Source organism: Podarcis melisellensis (genome assembly GCF_964234715.1).
Source record: "Podarcis melisellensis genome assembly, chromosome: 1".
NCBI lineage: Eukaryota > Metazoa > Chordata > Lepidosauria > Squamata > Lacertidae > Podarcis > Podarcis melisellensis.
In genome coordinates this window covers 47,608,449-47,630,783 of record NC_138528.1, presented here as the reverse complement: position 1 = coordinate 47,630,783, position 22,335 = coordinate 47,608,449, and the positions used below count along the sequence as shown (strand labels likewise).

General features: G+C 43.2%; 1 protein-coding gene and 1 long non-coding RNA gene across 6 annotated transcripts in view; one reads left to right on the top strand and one right to left on the bottom strand.

The window, feature by feature from the left end:
* The window catches only part of TMEM229B (transmembrane protein 229B), a 39,058-nt gene extending 31,901 nt beyond the window's left edge, over positions 1-7,157 (top strand). For 4 of the 5 annotated variants that reach the window (XM_081902427.1, XM_081902428.1, XM_081902430.1 and 1 more), the window contains one exon: positions 4,596-7,157. In XM_081902427.1, coding sequence (XP_081758553.1) covers positions 4,596-5,126 — 531 coding nt within the window. In that variant the 3' untranslated portion in view covers positions 5,127-7,157. Of the gene's footprint in view, positions 1-1,904; positions 2,101-4,595 lie in introns of those variants that run through there. The other variant, XM_081902431.1, reaches the window with a different exon arrangement.
* LOC309364878 lies at positions 14-22,328 on the bottom strand. Its single transcript, XR_014165901.1, has 2 exons — positions 22,110-22,328; positions 14-235 (listed from the first exon to the last, which is right to left on the bottom strand). It is a non-coding gene; the product is annotated as an uncharacterized lncRNA (long non-coding RNA).
* Between the last annotated feature and the right edge of the window lie 7 nt (positions 22,329-22,335).

Sequence of the window (22,335 nt, the reverse complement as noted above, 5' to 3'; positions counted from 1 at the left end):
AAACAACTTTCAATAAATAGAAGTAAGTTTATAAATCTCCTAGGCAGAAATTCAACTCACAACACCAGTGCACAACCCATATTTTTATACATTGATGAGCTGCTCTCCTAGGACCAATGTCAAGCTGAGTGGAAACCCATAATTGCAAGAGAAGTTGCCTCGGAGCAAGGAGATAGGATCTCAGCATTTGAATGGCTACTGACTTCCATCTTGCCACCAAGGCCATCGCTGACCACTAGAAAGTGAGAAACAAGCCTCTGATAAGTGCTGCCTGCTCTTAGTAGGCAGTGCCGCAAGCTAATTATAAATTTGATACTTGCTAATTCCCCACTGAGAGAAGGGCACAGTGGAAATGCATGTCTTTGTTTTTTCTCTGTAGCCCTTCAAAGAAAAGCATTTTAATAAAGTATGTTTATTTTTGAAAAGCTGATTTAGTACTGCATGTGAAGGACAGCTGCTTTGAAATTTAACAGCCATGGACACTGTCTGTGTTGTTGCCCCCATTTGAGATATGGGATGTGCGCCAGAGAGACTGCTGTAGTCATTCTTCTTTCTAAGGGTGGAGTTGAGCCAGTTCCTTCTAAGAGCAAAACTGGCACACCTAACAAGTTTTCTCCAGGAGACAGAAGTATCAAATGCAAGGCATCTTAGCTCCTTGTCATCACATTTCCTGAGTGCTTCTCTGCTCTGGATCCTTCCTAGGCATTAGTGACTGTTTAATGTGCTTTATTTACAGCATCTGCAACATGTGCGTTGAGCAACTGGTGTTGCCAAAGCACTAGAAAAGCTGCCTGAGATTAGCTGTTATTGCCATGTCTTGCAGTTGAAACAAATGTCTCCAGGCCAAAATATGTGGGGCCCTGTCACTGTAGCTGCTGTGGGTATGAAACATAAAGGTTTCTTCCCTCTTGGGGTGCCCCTTTTTTGTTTCATTGTGTCAGGGAACTGCCATCAGTACTGGAGGGGGAGAGCGAAAGCCAGAGGGATTCCAGAGAGCGTCCAGGGATCGGGAGGAGCAGCCCATCTTCTGGGGAAGAGAATCAGCGTAGCACCAGGGGAGAAGGGGGGCAGCTGGGGGAAGTGGCGAGGCGGTCTCATGACTCCTTGCCTGGGACCAGCGGGGAAAGTAGGAGTCCTCCGTTGCCCACGCCCTCCCTGCGCAGAAGGCTTCCGCGCAGAGAGGGTAGGCGGAGACTAGGCGTCAAAGAACTTCTTTGCTGGAAGAAGTTTAAGAAACGCCCACTGACGGATTCTGCCAGTGATTGAGTCAGCCACGGGTGAGTGGCTGTCCGGACAGAAAAGGTTCACTTTGGCAACCCAGCCAGGTGTTCGCACCCAGCCAGGGGGATAGGCACCTGCTTACGCACGAGCAACCCCTAGAACCATTACACATTGCTAGCACTGTCTACTACCCCCACCCCCCAAGCTGTAGAAGATTATATAGGTAAAGGATTTTTTAAAACGTAGTTTGTAGCTGAGATTCCTGGGGTGGACTAGATGACACTTGGGACCCCTTGCAACTCTACAATTCTATGATTCCTCCATACGTTGCTTGTTTGTATGAAATCCAGATTCCTCATCAAATCTATGTGTGCAATTTAAATTAGCAGTTTGGCTTGTGTTGTATTATCCATATCTCCACATGCTGTACGAAAAACAGAGCCTCATTAATGAAGCAGCAGTGGCTAGTTTTTAACTGTGTTACACAGGGCAATCCAAACCCCTGATCTACTGTGCCGGAGAAGAAGAGCATGAGAACCTATATACTTTAGTATAGCTGGGAATAAAGGTTTTTTTAAACGACAATGACAACCCTACCTCATTGAGTTTAAGTATGCTGTTACCTAGCTTATTCCCAGGTCAATGGAGTAGTTGTGACTTCATCAGTGACAACTCACAGGCCTCAAAAAGTCCAATTAAGATCTGACTAGGGAGCAGTTCATAGTGTACCATATTTAGGAGGCCTAGGGTTGGATTTTGGCCTGAAAATGTCTCGGTGTGGGGGCTGAATTTCTTTTTTATATTATTATAAACCAAGGAAAAGGCAGAATGTCAACATAGCACTGGCTTCATCTCACATGGAGAACCATTTGATATCAAGTACGTATTTGGCCCTGACCTCTGCCCTTCTACCTAAACGTGCCTCGTAGCTATAACAAAAGACGCTTCCTCTCATGTGGAAGGAAAAGGTTATGATACAAGTGATAGAAATAAAAGTATTCTCTATAGGTTGTGTTTGTGTGAACATGTGAACTCAGTTTGTCATGGGGCACAGATCACCCTGTTCCCACCATTCTCCGTTCTCCCTAAGAAGCAACTCCAGCAATGTGTAACTTTCCCAGAAGAAAATGCTTTTCTGTAGAACATGGAAATAGTTCTGCATCTAGATGTATCAGGCAGAACACAAATGTACTTGTGCTACAGACCACCAGTTGGTATCACCACCAGTTCACTTTTCAGGTCCTGCACTTGGCTCCCAAAAGGTGGGATAAGTCAGTGTGGTATAGTATTTGAGAGTATCCGACTAGGACTGAGGTTCAAATCCCAATTGGCATGAAGCTTAAAGGTAAAGGTAAAGGTACCCCTGCCCGTACGGGCCAGTCTTGACAGACTCTGGGGTTGTGCACCCATCTCACTTAAGAGGCCAGGGGCCAGCGCTGTCCGGAGACACTTCCAGGTCACGTGGCCAGCGTGACATCGCTGCTCTGGCGAGCCAGAGCCGCACACGGAAACGCCGTTTACCTTCCCGCTGGTAAGCGGTCCCTATTTATCTACTTGCACCCGGAGGTGCTTTCGAACTGCTAGGTTGGCAGGCGCTGGGACCGAGCAGCGGGAACGCACCCCGCCGCAGGGATTCGAACCGCCGACCTTTCAATCGGCAAGTCCTAGGCGCTGAGGCTTTAACCCACAGCGCCACCTGCGTCCCAGCATGAAGCTTACTGGGTGACATTTAGTCAGTCATTATCTTGCAACCTAACTTACTTCATTGGGTGGTTGTGAGGATTAAAACTGAGGACCATGCATGCCACCTTGAGCTCCTTGGAGAAAAATGTGGGCTGCAAATTAAGTCAATCGATAGAACAGACTATAAAACTGGACATGCCTCCTTGTTGAGGTAGATGGAGCAGTAGCTAGCAATTTTCTAAGTTATAGCCAAGCATTGCTATCCCAAGAAGACTTTTGGAGAACACAAGAGATGTGCACTGAGAATGTAGTATGGCCAGAAGCACTTGGGAAAGTAGCACTGCATGGGCAGCTAGTTCTGAAATTCCTAGGTGGTTTTTAATATCCAGATGCCAGAGCACTTTCGGATACAGAAAAACTCTCATCTGTCAGAGGGCCTTCTGGCGGTTCCCTCACTGCGAGAAGCAAAGTTACAGGGAACCAGGCAGAGGGCCTTTTCAGTAGTGGCGCCCGCCCTGTGGAACGCCCTCCCATCAGATGTCAAAGAGATAAACAACTAACTGACATTTAGAAGACATCTGAAGGCAGCCTTGTTCAGGGAAGTTTTTTAATGTGTAACATATTGATGTATTTTTAATCTTTGTTGGAAGCCGCCCAGAGTGGCTGGGGAAACCCAGCCAGATGGGCGGTGTACAAATTATTATTATTATTAAACACCAAATCAAGGTTTTGACATTATATCTGAACTGTTTTTGTCACACTCCCTTTTTTATTAAATGAACGTCTTAAAATGCCTTTGTGTCACTTACCATGTCTCTCATACAGTACCTCATACTGTTCTTTTTCTTTCCTCGTGCTTCCATTAGTTTTGCACCTTAGTCACTTCTCCAACTTACTCTTTCTTGTAAGCTTCCTGTTTGGATGTAGAGCACCTTGCATCATTTAGCTAAAATTAGTGTGGCATTATCTCTTCTTATGCTTGCCTTAGCTTGGTCTTACCTGCTGCTACGAAGAGGTAGAACGTGTGTCACATTTTAAACAAACTTCATATGCACCCCCTTTTCAGGCTTTCTAGTTGTCTTGATTCCCAGGTACAGCTGAAGTGTGTAGGCAACAGGAATACCACAGCCTAACTTAAATGAGAACTGGAACGTTTGCACATAGGCATCTATGTGAAAGTAGGTCCCACTGCCTGGTGTCTAGTACCAAAGATGAAACAAAAGTGAGGCCTGCTTGTGCATGCACAAAACCCTCAGTCCTCATTAAAGTTATTTGCATGGCACAGCTGAGGGAGAATGTGCAGATCCAAGGTTTGCTTCTGTATCGAACTGCAAGAAGACACTTTCCTGGCCACGCATGAGTCAACACTATATTACACTGTAATCTGGTTCTGAGCATACTGCAAGAAATTAGGCAAAAGCAAGACAGTGCAGTGTGTCACTCCTCTTCAAAACTTCACTAGTCAGACAAAAAGATACTTCTACTTCCTATTCTGGTTTTGAGCAGGTCACTTTGAAGATTTATGCCACTTTCATTATCTGTTATATTATTGATTCACATTTTTGTACTTTGTACCTTTATGCATTATATTATTTTGTTATATCTTTAACCTCCAGTGTGACAAGATCTAGTGCTGTTACCCTTGTTTACTGAGTCTTTAATCCCTCTCTCCACCCCCAATTGTCTTTCAGAGTTCCTGCTGGGGACTGTGCGGAAGGATGGCGTCTGCAGAACCCTTGACTGCTTTCTCCCGTTGGTACCTCTATGCTATTCATGGTTACTTCTGTGAGGTGATGTTCACAGCTGCTTGGGAGTTTGTGGTCAATTTCAACTGGAAATTCCCAGGTGTCACTAGCGTATGGGCACTCTTCATCTATGGAACTTCCATCCTCATTGTAGAAAAGATGTACCTGTACCTGAAGGACAAGTGCAACATCCTAGTGCGCTGCCTGATTTACACCCTGTGGACGTATACTTGGGAGTTCACCACCGGCTTCATCCTGCGCCAGTTTGATGCCTGCCCTTGGGACTATTCACAGTTTGACTTGAACTTCATGGGCCTCATAACCCTGGAGTATGCGATTCCGTGGTTCTGTGCAGCAGTCATTATGGAACAGTTAGTCATCAGGAACACCCTGCGTTTGCGATTTGATGAGAATGCTGAACCCGGGTCTCCTACTGCTGCTGTAACCTTGGCCAATGGCCATGTGAAAACTAACTGAACAGTAACTTCAAACTACACCTTGACTAAGTGAATTCTCCTGCCCCTTTCACTGGAGACTTTTGATGATGGCCTCAAAAACAAAACTCCTGCTTCCTGTATGATAAACAAACCTCCTGTGTTTGGAGGCATGCATGAAAAAGTGGAATCAGTAGGTTTTCTATGGATTTTTGCTCTCTTTTTTGGTTTTTTTAAAAGCAACAAGTAGCACTGTCAGCTACCTGTTGGTGAGATAGTTTGACTTGTAACTTATTATGAGAACAGTCATAATACCTGCATTTTACTACATATGGGTGGGTGGGTGGGGATAAGAGTAATGCTCATCAACCTTGTACAAATAACAAGTTAGTAGATTGGCACAGACGCCCCATTTAACTTAGTGATTGGCTTATATCCCACTAGGCAATATTCAGGTGCTTGCTTGCAACCAGTACCTCCCATGGGACCCGAGATGCTTCAGGGTCAAGGATAACTCATTAGCTGTTGAGACAACCCAACAGTGGCATTCAACTGGGGAGGTGGTTTGCCCTCTTGTGTGCTCCCTCCTAAGTTTTTTGTTTTTAAATGCACCACAGTGTATGATGATATGGTGCTGGAGATCTTCCTGGATTTCTATAAAATTACTTTTTGACTCATCCATCCTGAGGCTCGCTAGAGACCTTCTCCCACTCCCAATAGTCTTTTTAAAAAATAAAATAAAAGTCTCTTCTGCTGGATTAATTATATCATTACTGTACAAGTTGCATTTTTGGCCAAGGAGCCCAAAACGGGAGAGAAATGGCTGAAGTCTTCCCTGTCTCCTATCCTTGTTCTTTGTAATAGAACTGAACAGAAGGGCTGCTTCAGCTCCAGTTCGCCCCATAGTAACTGTTCACATCATCAAGATCCTCTTTGCCTTCCTCCCCTGAGAATTCTGTCACCAATGATACCACTGGCAATAATTGTGGACCATTGGCCCAGGTATTGAAGTCTCCGTGTGTCTCCTGGATTTATCGGGAATTAGAATTGTGCAAGACACTGTGCAGTGCTCATCCGCTTCTACAGATCTTCAGGAAGCTCTGCCTGATGTTCTTCTCTATGTACTTAACAGCAGTATTAGGGGTGCAGTAATCTCTCTTCAGAAAGCTATGAGTCGCTGGAGGTGATATCCCACTGCTTTATGGTGGGGAGTGCTGAAAAGCCATTCTCCAGGATCTTCCAAATGGATTGTGACCAGTGTAGGTAGGACAGCAGGCATTCTCGAACCACCTTCCCTAAGGTTGGCTCCCCAGAGATTGCTGAACCACAACCTCCATCATCTCCAGCCCACATGTCCAGTGGTCAGAGGTTATGGGGGTTGTAGTTCAACATCTGAGGGACCCGGAGTTGGAGAAGGCTGTTTCAGAGCCTGCAGAAAGTATGAAAGACCCAAGGACAGCTTAAATTAACAAAGCATCCAATAGCCTTAAGAGGAGGGTATGCTGTTACTAGACATCCTGGGTAAAAATAAAGAAAGAACCAGGTATCATTTGCACTGAACGGAATTGAATTGCACTAGCAATGAGTTGAGCTTGGGATGTGAGTTTCTTTATGTGGCTGCAGTCTCATCTTCTGTGGTTTGTTTAGATGAGGCCTGCATTATTGTTTGACTGACCATTGACTGTTTTCTCCATCTGGCAGTCAGTTAACACAGCTGTTGTTTGTTCTGTTGAATTTCATTCTACCACCCAGGATGGGATCTGCATTGTTTTATGAATAAGAATAACTGTGACAGCATCTTGTCTTGTATTTTCGAAGTGTAATTAGTTTGTTCTTCCTAATTTTCGCTCAGGTGTGAATCCATTGCGGGCAATGGATCTGCTGGAGCACTGAAAGCAGAAGCTTATTCAGGTCTGCCCTGTTTTAGACACGTGTCTCCTGAAATACTCAGCAAACACACAGAGAGATTAGCGTTCCCGTTTATCATTCATCCATTTTATATTGAATTAAATTGTGTTTCCTGTCTGAGGCAGTGCCATGCAACAACATGCTGCAATAATGGTCAGCTGAGTGGGGGGAAAAAATGGAGGAGCCATTTATTGGCTATGGAATCACAATCTTAATCCTTTTTTACAGTGCAATCCTATGCATGTCTCCTCAGAATTAAGCCCAGTTGAGTTTAATGGGGTTTATTCCCTGGGAAGGGGATATCAAATTCCAGCCTTAATTCATAATTGGATTTGCCATGAAAATAAGCATTATTCTTAGCATTCCACTTTTCTAACCTGCTGTCCTAAACCACAAAAGAGAAACAGCGAATCGGAAAGATGCTGCGCCTTGCTTTTCATGAAAAAGTTTTTAACAAACTAAAATATATTTTCCTCCAAGTATTCTGTGATGGAGGGAATGGTGCAAATAGGAGATGGGCTACACTTGAATCTTCTGGTAACCACAGTTCAAAGCATTAGATAAGGCTGGACTAGTGGAATACCCTTGCTTTCACTAGTAGCCACTGACTGCTAACATCCGCTGCAACACTGGTTCCTTTACTAACATTACAAAAACACTATAATGGAAGGCTTTTTTTATTTTAAAAAGGCAACATCATGGATCTATTTAGAATATGTAAGGTTGTGGTAGCAATATCTATCCCCTGAATTGGCCAGTAGCACAATCCCATGCTCCTTAGAGGGTCTATAATCCCATCCTAAATAACAAAGTTATTTCACGCCTCACAAATTGTTATTTGCTTACACTGAAAAATGGCTTCTAGCCTCTTGCCTATGAACCCCTTTCACTTGAGCTACATTTTCCCATGAGGCATCAGAACTACACCTCCTTGAGCTTATTTTATGCTATTTTATTTGGTTCGTACTGTGTAGATGTGTCCCCAAGGGGCTATAATTTTCACACACAAGTGCACTTTATTCGCAGTTTGCACACCAGGAACTGAGCTGGGCATAAGTTCATATTTCCTCATGCATCATTCACCAGACTACAACCCACAGACCATATGAGCTTTCCTTGATACTATTCTACAACATCTCAAAGTTACTGTATGTGTCAGGCCCTGCAGATCTCATTACTCTCTTTTTGAGAAAAGCAACTTGGTTGCAGTCAAGTGTTTTATCTCTTTTGCTTTATTTACATTTATTTTGTCCTTCAATTCTAGTGAAAACTACTGATGTTGTTTTACAGTTGGGTTGCTTGAACTACACAGCAATGGTGGCCTCATTGCTGAGAACTGTAGCCTAGAAGCTGTGCAGCAGGTAAAGCACTGGCAAATAAAACACCCACAGAACTCTCAGTTAAATATTTGCTTGTATGTGTATCCTCCTCAGTAGATTAAAGTTGCCTGTTTGAATTCACCAGCAATAAAAAAAACTTGTGGTTTGTTGGTTTTGCGCTCTCTTCCTTGTAAGAAGAGGGTGGTTCATGCTTATGTCATTGGAAATGGGTTATAAATTTGCTCATGCACTGCATTTTACTTGTGTTATGTTGCAGTTTTTCTTACAAAACGGTAAAGAACCCAAACTCAGCTGGTCTATTTCTAGGCATACCATCCAGATTTATTTAGGTTATTCAGTAGTCATGTCATCTCCCACCAGCCCTAACCACTGTGACCAATGACCAAGGATGATGGAAGCTGGTCCAGCAATATCTGGAGGCTACAGATTCTTCACCTCTGTTTTAGCCATTCAGATAGATAGCAAAAGAGCTCCAGCACCACACAGATAAGGGACAAATCTTGCAATGAATGCAAATGTGTGGCAAAATTAGAAAGGACATACTTAGTCTCTAAAATATGCTGTCTCTGTGCTTCAGGGCTCACTGGAACTAATGAGGGAAGTGCCTCTGCAATTCCACTGTGTATCTACACTGTGTACAACCAGGCTGGGAACCTGTTAGACTTCCATCAGCCCCAGTATATTTATTGAATGTTAGGGGGGCAAAGTAAGTTTACCTCTCAACTGATTTATCTAGGGGATTCTCCCAGAACAGCAAAATGGATCTGATGACCTTTGAGATACCTTTCATGTCCATTAAGTAGTAATTCGATTGAGACCTATGGTGCTTACTACCTGGTAAGTGGGCATAAGATTGTAGGCTGAAAATGCAAATACTTATACTAAGGTTAGTGTCACAATCATTCATTCTTTTATTCCTTTATTTATTGCTTTATAACTCGCTCTATCTACCCAAGGGACATGGGTGGGTTAAAAATATTCTAATATTTGTTAGTATCCCATCCTATCCCCACATATCCCTACCATAAACTACAGTAGCTGACTAAAAGCACCTTGCACTGTTTCAGTGTAAGTTGCTTCCTAGTTTTTGCACAGTGAACTGTGTCAAATATTTCTGCATGCCAAATTGGAAAGCATTTGAGAGTCAGGAAGAACCCTGTGTTACATGGATGTCCAGTGCTGGAATAATTATTTTGAAAAAAAGATGCATCCCATTGTCACGCTTTAAATAACTATTCTGGAGCATGAAGCATTCTAGTATAGGAGCACCCTTTGAGACTCCCCAGTGAATGGTTATTCATCATGTTATGTAGTATAGTGGATCAAAGAGGTTCCTAGCCAAATCTCATTTCTGCCAGTAAATGGCTTTAGGTAGACTACTATCACACTGGGCAGACCATCTACAGTGGGGGGATAATAACACTGACCTATTGCTGGAAGGATTACTGATGTAATGCATGCAAAGTCCTTTTGAATACTCTTAAGTGCTATGCCTATGTTCAATAGTAGATTATAAGTACTGAATACTGGTCTACAATATGACCTATTCATTTTCATTCATTCATTTTATTATATTTTTTTCCACTAATGCAGCCATTTATTCATTATTCATTTTCTGCTGATAAAGCACACACAGTTTCAGGATGAAAGGGAGTTTTTAGAGCAGCTTTCACCAATCTGTTGCTGCAATGGCTGGGGCTGATAGATGTTATGGTCCAAAACATTTGGAGGGCAACAACTTGTCAGCAGCAGTTTGAGAGTTAAAAACAAGCTTGTTGTGAATCCACCTTTTCATGAATCCACTATTTCATATTAAAGACCAATAGCCCAATCCTATGCATACCTAGCTGAAAACTAATCACATCTGAGTCCAGTGAAATGTTCTTCTCAGTGTATAAGGCTAGGTTGCATTTGGAGAAGAATTTTGTTCTAGGTGCCATATACAACATTCAGTCTAACTGTTCAATTTTTGTATGGTATTTACTTGTGAGTCACTCTATAACATATGTTCTCTGCACAACAAATAAGTAAACCAACCATTTAAGAGAAATCATAAAATGCAATAAAATAAATACAGTACTAAAACCCAACAAATGAAAGCATCACAATACAAATTCTAATAATATCAACTAACAAAGCAAGCATAATAATAGGCTCAGCTGGCAGAGCATGAGAGTGTTAATCACAGGGTCATGGGTTCAAGCTCCACAGTGGGCAAAAGATTCCTGCATTGCAGAGGGCTGGACTTGATGATCTTTGTGGTCTCTTCCAACCCTATAATTCTACGGTTGTAAGTATCTTACTCTTAGAGATGTTCCAGGACTTTAGATTTCATTGTTGCTGTGGGACAATGGGTTATTTTTCTGTCAATAACTCAAGAAGGAACCAGTCTGGACCACCGACACAGGAAATCTGTGTATTTTCAACAACAACTCCAGCAATATGGAGGATACCAGTTATGTGTGTGTTTCTTGTCTTTTCATCATATATATATATATGCATGCCAGGGATACCCACTTTTGCAGCCTTACTTGCATAAACACAGGTTTAGATATACCTCTGCTGCTGCCTGTTAATCCCACCATCCAGTCCAGCTGCCATGGGCAATCTGCTTCTATGCCCCAAAGTTTCTCTAGTTCTTCTTTTGGTGGCTTGGACAATTCAGTTCACACTTGTGCAATCTCCCTCTAGTAAGATCTTTATACAGGGTAGCTTTTGCAGATCAACTTAGTCACTAGTAGGGATGGAAGGATTTGTTAATTTTGCTTCTCTTATTTTCAGTCTTAAATCCAGATCTCCACATTTTGCAGCAACTTGTGACTTTTTGAATACGTGTTAAATTTTGGACAAGTGTGAATTTTAAAGAAAGGCTGTGCTTTATATCCAAACTGATTTGAATTAATATCCTGACCTAAGCTTTATACTTTTTCTCTCGGCTTTTCCTCATACCTCTGTCATCAATTTTTTTCTCTTCCAACTCCTCAGGGTACAGCTAATTTAAAACTGACTGGAACCTTCAGCCAATCAGAGACTGCTGTCCCCCAGGCCAATCAGACTGAACTCATCTGATTTAGGCCCTGCCTAATAAAACCTTAAAGTCTTTGTCAGAACTTTTCCCAAAAAAACTACTGCTACACAGGCAACCTCACAGTAGTACAAGGCCTTGAATGCCTATTTATATGCTGTCCACCTGAGTGGGTTGCCACAGTCACTCTGGACAGCTTCCTTTTTTTTAAAAAAAATAATTTTTATAAACCGACCAATCAAATCACATCACATAAATTCCGAATTACAAAGCCGAATTTTAAATTTTTGTTGGGGGGACCCATATTTCAAGTTCCGAAGAGGGGGGGATTTCAATCATCTTCTTGCTGCTGTGTTAATATCCACAAATCTGTCCAAATAATGTTCATAGTTCTATCCAGTCTTATCTTGCTGTTTCCACATCTCATCTTGTTTGTATATTTTTCTTTTTTTCTTTATGATCTCTTCTGATAATCTCCTTAAGCAGGTAAACACCAATTTATAATCCTGTGTGAATTTTTCCATTCGTCCAATCATCATATCAAGATGGTTTCCATATATCATCACTTTCATAAATAACAGCAGTCTTTCCATCATTAATCTCGCAAATCTGTCGCTCTTTAGTCCCTCTGAGGAGGCTCACCCACAATATAAAAACAGCTCTGTTCCTCCTCCCAGACTTAAGTATTCTGACAGAACTTGCCAAAATGGCGACGGTATTTTTTGCTGCGTCATTCCAAAGCTCTTATGCTTTCCACGATCTTCTTGAAACATGCTTTAGTTAGAAAATTATCTCCACACAGTCTTAAATCCACAGCTTAAGTCATTTAAATGGGACAGCTTCCAACAAATAATAAAACTACAGTAAAACACCAAACATTAAAAACTTCCCTATAAACCTATACAGCATTTCTCAATAGTATACCAGATGATGATCTTAAGCAAGTGTGAAATGTTCGTTTAAATTCTGCAGAACAAAATTTTCATTTCACGCATCTGGATTGTGAATACAACAAGGTTCATTAAAATAAAAGCAAAGTTGTACATTTAATTAATCATAAAATCACTGAAGTGGGTAACTCGCCTGAGTTCAATAAACTATGCACTCTTGGAATTGAGAAATGGGCACATAACATAAGTTAACTGAGGCCAAATTTATAATTCCTTTTCGCAGCTTTTGATGAATGGCAGAACAATCCAAAACCCCTTTGCAATGGACTGCGCTGTACTGTATGTGATCAGAAAATTTAGTGATCAGAAAACGGATCTTGCTTACAGGAAAGTGAAAGAGAAAAGGAGTATAATTCTGGAAAAAATAACTTTTTGTTCTGGGAGACGATCAGGATCCTCCCAAATATGGGGGCAGGTGTGCCACAATTTCTTGTTCCAGCCCAACTAGCAAAATGCATTGGATAAGCACCGAGGGGAGCCATTGGTATATATATCCCCTCCTACAAAAAAGCTTGGTTTGCACAAATAAAACTAGTGGTACCATACTTAAGCCACAAAACAACAGGATCTTACTAATGAGTAGCGGGAGTACCTGTTTTAAATGTAGCATGGGATACACAGTGCTTCTGGAATTTAGCCACAAGATGCTTTAATTTAATTTCTTACACAATCTTAAATATGGTGGACAGTTTTTTAACTGAGAATTGTCAGATTGCAAGCCAGTTATCATGCCTTTTCCAAGTCTTCCTTTTAAAAGTTCCAAGCCAGTAGAATATGCAGCCACTACCCATTCTCCTTTGCTCACTTTTCTCCTCACCCACCGCAAGGGGGGAAACTACAGTTCTGCTTGTTGCAGCCACGAGACAGGACGGAGAGCAAGCAGACTGGTACAGGAACATGGCAGAAGGTATAATGGCTGCATACTTGCCACGGTCTTAGAACATGTAGGAAAAAGCAGTACCTTCAGGATTCCATATAGCAACAATATTTAGTTGAAATGTAACATATTCAGACCCAGATTGGGCCAAAGAGCCTAATGGTTAGAGGCCGTTGAGCTTGATCTGGGAGCCCTGTAGAACTGGCACTGGCTCCCTACCGATTGAGCTACAGAGGCTACTGGTCAAAGGGAGAAACTGTAGGCAATTTCAATCAGGTAACTCTCATAACAGCCCGTAATCTTCCTGGCCCAGGAAGCCAAATGATATTTCAGGGCTCAGATATACAACATTTTGGTGCAAGTGTTGGCAATACCTTGTTGGATAACATGAAAGACTCAAGTGTTCACATGGCTAATGTTGAGCAACATCCTATCTTGACGGCTGTCTGTGAGGAAAACTGTGGTGATGCAGGAGTGAACTTTGATCAGAGCTGTCATAACTGTGTTGATTGCCCTCCAGCTAGCTGTGGAATCTCAGGGGTTGTCATGGTTAGACTATGGTGTTTGTTGGCTGCCTTGTCAGCATGGTTACTGGGGACAGAACAATTATGCTGTCATGCTGCTTGCACCAGTGTTTCAGCAGTTTCCCCAATCTGCTTTTTCAGTGTCCTATTGGATGAGCATAGGATCACAACTATTTTATGCCACTGTCAGCCCTGGCATAATGCTCAACGTCTGCTTGCCTTTCTCCCTCTGATGACCTCACTTTTTCAGCCTTCTCTTTTGGCCAAGCCTGGAAGAAGCATCTTTTTCTGTGAACAGCAAACCTGAACAGAATGCTGTTCTTGTACTTGCTCCATTACCGAACCAGATGATCAACTTTAATGAAACCTATAACTAGACTAAAAATTCTGTTTCCATCTTTTAATTTTTTTCTCCCCATGGAAGAACTACCACATTCAAAATGCACTGGGAATTTTGCTTTGCAATTAAACTCTGTCTGCACCTGTTTGGCTTCTGCATTCGACATCCATCTCCTCTTTCAAGTAAGGCAAGGCAGTAGCCATGATGGGACCAGCACTGATGGGCACATATGCTTTTACATTTGTGGCTTTTTACTTCTTCCATTAAAAAATGTCAGCTTGTTTTTAAAATAGAAACATTTTAAAACCTTAGTCACAAGTGGACCGCTGTTGCCCATCTCTACTCCTTCCAAGTGACCAGGAGGTCTGGCACAGTTCCTCAAAAAGGGCCCCTCCCCCCCACAAAGGAGCACATGAAATAATAAAAAAAGACTTATTCAGTTAAAAAAATTTTTTTTAATCATTTGTATAATTCATGTAGCTGGAGAAGAGAAGCATGTTGTGGGCAGAGGCAAGTGGACCTCTGGTGCAATTGCGCCAAGCTACTTCTGACCCCCAGCCCACTCAGAAGTGATGTTCCAAGCTCCATCTACTTGCTCATCTATCTCTTCCCATCTAACAGTCCCCCTGGACCAGGGCTGTTTTTTCAAGATCATAATCATCTTTGCCATGCTTAAATCATTCAGAAAGAAGAGCGACCCTTTTGTAGGGCCGGCCTGTCCATGAGGCAGACTGAGGCAGTTGCCTCAGGCAACAGAATCCAAGAGGAGCCCTTGTGGGTGCCCCTCCCCCGCCACTGGAGAAGCAAGAACTGGCTGCAGTGCCTTCCAGGTTCTGGCATGTTCTTGCAGGGCTCTAGCTGGAACCTGGAAGCCACAGCTGCACGATCCCAGTAATCGAGACTTCCGTGGTGGCAGCAATGGCAGCGGCGGGGGGCCTGTGTTGTTCACACAGAGCAGCACCTTCCTGTTTTGCCTCAGTCAGCAAAATGGGATCACGAGTGCAGCAGGATGCTTAAAGGGTACAAGGGATAACTTAAGGAATTTATGATTTAAGGTATTGAGTAAGTGCATTTTTAAACTTAAAGATATCTGTTATTTGACATTCCTTTCTGACACTTAACAATTCATAGATGCTAAAATACACATAGGCACTTGGGCTTTATGAATTTAAAAAAAGTGTGTGGGAATAATAGAAGACACTGATTTCATTTTTTATTTTGGAGTCTCACCTAGAAATGGAGGTGTCCCACTGAAACAGACTGGCTATAGTCAGGTGCTGGTAATTCTCCTCATCCAGTACCACAACCACATGGAGTCCTTGTGTTGTCCCTGGCAACAGGGCCTGGCTCCTTCATGGCTTGCTTGCCAGCCAACAGTAGTGCTTCATCAGAGACAATGGAGGAAGACTTGTTCCAGCCTTCATGGGAATGATGGTCCCAACTTATATAGTTATGGGCCACAGCCATCCTGCTTTATGTCTTTGTGCATATGTGTATAATTTGAAACAAGCCTACGGCAAATCCTTGTCTCTGTGATGAGTTCATATGAGATGCTTTATCTCACACTCTAGATTGGGATCTTAATTGAACACCCCTAACACTAGCAGATATGATACTTAGCTATTCTCCTAACAAATTATTTAATATAGTCACGGGTACATTGAGGGGAACAGGATGAAACAAGGAGATACATGCCAGAAACACACAATTATAGATAGACCTGGGAGGAAACAAAAGGCCGCCTAGTTAATTTCCCTTGCTGCAATGCAGCGCAAGCCAGTCACCCGCACAAAGAACAGGCCACCCATTCTAAGCCCAATTTGCTACATAGAGCAGGTGCCACCACAGAAACACATCAGCTAAACAAATAGCTCAAATGACATTTTACTAAACAGGAGGTTCAAAGCAGCTCTTCCTTCAATGACTTTGTGAGGCAAATGCAAAATCCACATTGATCAGAATGTTCATTTGTATTACAAGTTCCTGTTCTGCTCTAACATCTTTAGAACATTACGGCTATCATCCCCAAAACTCTTACAGTACTAGAAAATAAGTTTCTCAAACTACTCTACCTAATGACATAGATTACTGATCCTAAGAGGAAGGGATTTACTCTTGGGAGTGTGTGTGTGTGTGTGTATTATTAACAGTTTAGAACCTGACCATAGGCGCCGACTCCATGGGGCCTGAGGGGGCCCGAGCCCCCTCAAAAATTCGTTTGGGGGGGCTCTGCCCCCCCAATAATTTAAAAAAATTATTACCGTATTTTTCCCTCAAAAAGAGGAAGCGGCTGCTTTCCTGCATTCTGCCTCAGGGTCTTACTGCCCACCCTCCTCTGTTTCCTTGCTGTGTTTGCTCAAACGGAACAAAGAGCAGGGAAAGCCCCTCCCCTCCAAGCAAGGAGAGGCTCTGGCTGGCTTGGGTGGGTAGGTGAGGGAAAACTTTTGCCTTCCTTTCCTCCCTGCCGTTATACCCCTCCCCTGCATTCTTAGCCAGCTGCTTCTCTGCACACCCCTCTCGTGCTCCTTGTCCGTTCTGTGTTTTTCCTTCCCTCCCCACTTAAAATGTGGTTTAAAAGCATGGATCCACATGGATCCTCAGGATCTTTGCATTGGGTCACCCCAAATTCACCATCAGAGCACATAGCATGTCCATGGCTACAGCCTGCCCCCCCAAAATCACACACCCACTGTTGCCTGGGGCTGCAATGGTGCAAAAACGTGGTTACAAAACATGGATCCACAGGGATCCTCAGGATCTTTGCATTGGGTCACCCCAAATTCACCATCAGAGCACATAGCATGTCCATGGCTACAGCCTGCCCCCCCAAAATCACACACCCACTGTTGCCTGGGACTGCAATGGTGCAAAAACGTGGTTACAAAGCAGGCATCCACAGGGATTCTCAGGATCTTTGCATTGGGTCACCCCAAATTCACCATCAGATCACATGTCTGTGGCCACAGCATGAAGCACAAAAATGATACATCATTAATATTCACCGCCCACGGCGGCAGCCAATCGGCTGCCGCAAAGGGCGGGCCCTCACAGGTTCACTTAAGGTCGGGGCAGCCCGGGGCTCGCCCCTTTCGTTCCCCCAGCAGCAGTGGTTTGGAGGTCTTGGGCCCCCCCAATATTTTTTATAAGTCGGTATGGGCCCTCCCAATATTTTTTATAAGTCGGCGCCCCTGAACCTGACTGAAAGCAAAGCCCTACCTACCTGTGTCACATAAGACACAGAAGCATTTAGTGCTTTAGTAGAAGCTCAACATATAAAGCAAAACAACCCATTGCTAGCTGTGGTCATCATACATGTAGTTAAGTATGGCATCCTCCTTTTTCATACTCCCATAATTAACAGATGCAGCCATTCCAGTTACTCTGAAAGTTGAGCTCTGCTCAGCTGATTAATTTGGTCAGACAGATCTAAGAAATCTCTTTCTCTCTCTTTTTAATATTCTAGTTCAGGCTTTCCCAGACTGGTGGCCTCAAGATAATTTGGACTACAACTCCTATCATTCCTGATTATTGGCCACATTGGCAAGGTCTGATGTGTGCTTTAGCTGGAAGGCACCAGGTGGGGAAGGCTGTTCTAGTCTTTCTGACCTCTCTGAAGCTATATAACTTGTAAAGCACGTTCCAGTTTCCTCTGCAGAGCACACCGACTGCAGATCCTCTGAGTGTCCCTATTTTCCAGGGAAATCGATGGTTTGATTTTCCTTAGGATATCCCTATTTTCACTGGAGAAATGTTGGAGGGTATGGTAGGATGTCCCTATTTTAACTGAAGAAATGTTGGAGAGTATGGAGTTATCTGATCCCTGAGTCATCTGGAGGCAATCTTGTATAGGGAAGTTTTTTAATGTTTAATGTTTTATTGTGTTTTTATTTATGTTGGAAGCTGCTCAGAGTGCCTGGGGCAACTCAGTAAGATGTGTGGGGTATAAATAGTAAAATTATCATTATGGAATGGGACGTCCCTATTTTCATTGGAGAAATGTTGGAGGGTAGGAGATGGAAATTACCAGTGGGCAGAAGGATTTGCTGGTGATGCTGTGTGATCTCTGTAAATTCAGCTCTATTTACCATCTGTTATGTGCCATTACTTTCAAAGGACCGAGAAAACAGGTGAGATGGCTGCTGGGTGCCACAAAAACATCAAAGATACAGCTCTGAACGCATAATGAAAAGAACCTTGTGGAAGCAATAGAGAAGTGCTAGGTTAGGTGTGGGGGATTTTTTGGGGGTGGGGGTGTAAGTGAACATTCCTTTCAGACTGGGTTATTATTGGGGGGCATGGCCACAAAAGAAAGAAGATGGCTGCTTAAACTCTAAGCTCTGCTCTAAGGCTCAGAAAAACAGCTTGGAGCAGGGATGCCAACTTGCCCCTCACATTAATGTGGGACACAGGTGAGAAGGGTAAGAGATCAAACAGGGGCAGCTTCGGTTCTGAATGGAACACCGAGTAAATTATTTCCGTTTGAGAAGGGATGCTTTAATTTTCGTATTGAAGGGTTTTCAACCAGAACAGACCTTTCTGCTAAGCCATCAGGCAGTTTTCTCTACACCTCATTCCACCAACTGTAAAAAGGGAGTTATAGAGACATACCATTCGTGTATGAGTTGTAAGATATGAGACTTACTGGTATTTCAGTTCAAAGTTCACAGTAAGACAAAATGCGAGAGGATTCCTCTGAAAGTCTGAAACAGTGGGGAGCCTGTGCCAGCCAGAGCAAACATAATAATAATAATAATAATAAATTTTATTTGTATCCCGCCCTCCCCAGCCGAAGCCGGGCTCAGGGCGGCTAACAACAATCAAAACAATCAAACAATCAGATAATTGCACATTCTAAAAATATTTCATTATAAAAATCAATTGAAATCAAATTAATGGCAACTGATTAAGCAAGATTCTGTGCAGGTTGCCAGAGGAGGGAGTCAGGCTGTGCCCTGGCCAAAGGCCTGGTGGAACAACTCTGTCTTGCAGGCCCTGCGGAAAGATGTCAGGTCCCGCAGGGCCCTAGTCTCTTGTGACAGAGCGTTCCACCAGATTGGAGCCGCAGCTGAGAAGGCCCTGGCTCTAGTTGAGGCCAGCCTAACCTCTCTGAGGCCTGGGACCTTGAGGGTGTTATTATTTGCAGACCGTAGGTTTCTCTGTGGGGCATACCAGGAGAGGCGGTCCCGTAGGTACGAGGGTCCTAGGCCGTATAGGGCTTTAAAGGTTATAACCAGCACCTTAAACCTGATCCTGTACTCCACCGGGAGCCAGTGCAGCTGGTATAGTACTGGATGAATGTGATCTCGCAGCGAAGACCCCATAAGGAGTCTCGCCGCGGCATTCTGCACCCGCTGGAGTTTCTGGGTCAGTCTCAAGGGCAGCCCCACGTAGAGCGAGTTACAATAATCCAGTCTGGAGGTGACCGTCGCATGGATCACAGTGGCTAGGTCAGGGCGAGAGAGATAAGGGGCCAACTGCTTAGCTTGGCGGAGATGAAAAAATGCCGCCTTTGTTATAGCTGTAATCTGCGCCTCCATAGAGAGGGAGGTATCGAAGATTACACCCAAACTCTTAACGGACGGTGCTGGCACTAATTGCACCCCCGCAAGAGATGGGAGTTGCCCCCTCAATCCCATATCGTCCCGCCCCAGCCAGAGGACCTCTGTCTTCGAAGGATTTAACTTCAACCGGCTCCCACGTAACCATCCAGCCACAGCTTCCAGACATCTCGCCAGTGTGTCTGGGGCCGAGTCAGGATGGCCATCCATCAACAGATAGAGTTGGGTGTCATCAGCATACTGATGGCAACCCAGCCCAAAACTCCGGACAAGCTGGGCGAGGGGGCGCATAAAGATGTTAAAAAGCATCGGGGAGAGAATCGCACCCTGAGGCACTCCACACACCAAGGAGTGGCGCGATGACAATTCCCCCCCAAGCGCCACCCTCTGTCCCCGACCAGAGAGAAACGAGCGCAGCCATTGAAGAACTGTGCCCTGGATCCCCACGTCGGCAAGGCGGTGGTCCAGGAGTTCGTGATCGACCATGTCGAAGGCTGCTGACAGATCTAGAAGAATCAGCAGCCCCGACCCGCCTCGATCCAGCTGCCTGCGGAGATCATCTGTTAGGGCGACCAGAGCCGTCTCGGTCCCATGACCAGCGCGGAAGCCGGACTGGAATGGATCCAGAGCAGATGTTTCATCCAGAAACCTACCAAGCTGTTCAGCAACCGCTCTCTCAATCACCTTACCCAGGAATGGAAGATTCGAGACCGGGCGGTAATTGGATAGATCTAAGGGATCTAATGATGGAAGTTTCTTATACATGAACAGGTTAAAAATTGTGTGATGAAAAAACATAGGCATACACCAATGGGCAACCTAACCGGCTCTGGGTACTTGCAAAACAAACTTTTAAAAGTCCATTTATGCAATAATAATAATAATAATAATAATAATAATAATAATAATAATAATGTATTATTTATACCCTGCCAATCTGGCTGGGTTTCCCCAGCCACTCTGGGTGGCTCCCAACCGAATGTTAAAAACACAATACAGCATTAAACATCAAAAACTTCCCTAAACAGGGCTGCCTTCAGATGTCTTTTAAAAGTAAGATAGTTGCTTATTTCCTTGACATCTGATGGGCCCTCTGCCTGGTTCCCTGTAACTTCACTTCTCACAGTGAGGGAACTGCCAGAAGGACCTTGGAGCTGGACCTATTGACTACAGTGGCAGGAGCAACACAAATGTGGCTGAAAGTCAGATGTTTTCAACTGAGGAGATAGTTGCCAGCAAGTGTTAAAGAGTGCTTTGGTGCTAACTTGCACCCTGAAGTTCTCTATTAGTAACATGAAGACTATTGGAATAGTAAACCTGTGCAAATGTCAGAGTACTACTTGCCTAGTTGTAGTAAATATTATTAGATAGTGGAATGCTATGTCACAGAAATGCTGTTGGATAGTGTTTACTTTTTGTTTTTAGTGTTTTGTTATAGTGTTTTGCTTTTTAACAAGGAAATCTAAAATCAAGAACACACTGATATGCAGTATTCCAGTCAAAGTCTGGAAGCCAAGAAAGCTATTCACGATGTATTAAAGGAAAATAACATTATGGAACTGTGCAGGAAGTCCATGCATCAGCATGTACTTTTTCAGCACCTGTCCTCCTGTTTGCTAGCGGCAGCATTATAAGAGTGCCCATAAATGGTACAGGAGTCAATAAAGGACAACAAGGTTATCTCAGTAGAATATTCCATAGGAAGAGCAGAGCTGCAAAAATTTATTTCAACACCCACTATTTTCTTGAAACTCGTGGAGTTGCAACAAGTGCACTTCAGTTGTGACCATGCACATGCTTTTCTCTATAGACTTTGGCTGCATTCGCACATAATAAATCAAGGACTTTGGCTTAATAAATAACATCCTGAATCCTGTTTTGTGCCTCCCTTCACACAAGCAGGCACAAAACAACAACAACACAAAACAATTAGATCAGAGTTATGTTTTAATATGAGATTGTGGATTATTTCCTTATAAAAAGCAAATATCACTAGCCAGCCTTGGCTAACAAATCTTAGCTTGTTAGGGAGAAATAAACCACGATCCTGGGTTCAGTTGTAACACTAAGCTATCCCATTCCAGGATTCAGCTATACAGCTGCAAATAAAGTGTCTTGTGAAGTGCATTATACCTTACACTAGATGGTGATGGTGAGCTATGGCAAAGTCAATATATTTTTCAAAACGTTTTTTAAAAAAGGATTTTCACATTGTTTCTTATATGTGTCTAGATTCCATCCTGGTTTGTTTACCCTACTGCATGAAGGGAGGAGCTAAATGGGAGTATTCAGGCTGTGTGCATGTACACAACTCATGCACAGTATGCTTTATTTAGTCAAGGGTTTTGACTTATTACTATGTGTAAATGCCATCATTATCTCCAAGTAAGAAAACCATCACAGGAGAACAGGCTATACAAATACATTTACATGATCCATTTGGATTTGTTTCTCTTATCTGTATTTCACACGAGTCATTAACTGTTTATCTTAAATTCTTCTACCATAGTTTGGAGGAGTATTTCGCTCTGAGGGTCCTGCCACGCGGTTACTTTCTGTTCTGTCTTCCGTTGTGGTTGCTTGTTAAAAAAAAATTAGATTCAATAGTTTAGTACCATGGAATTTGAGATAGATTTGTCTCAGCCTTTCACAGATTATTTTGTACAATTAGAACCCTTAACTCTGAGGCAAAAGGGAAGTGAGAAAGCAAATGCCAGTGTCATAAATCCA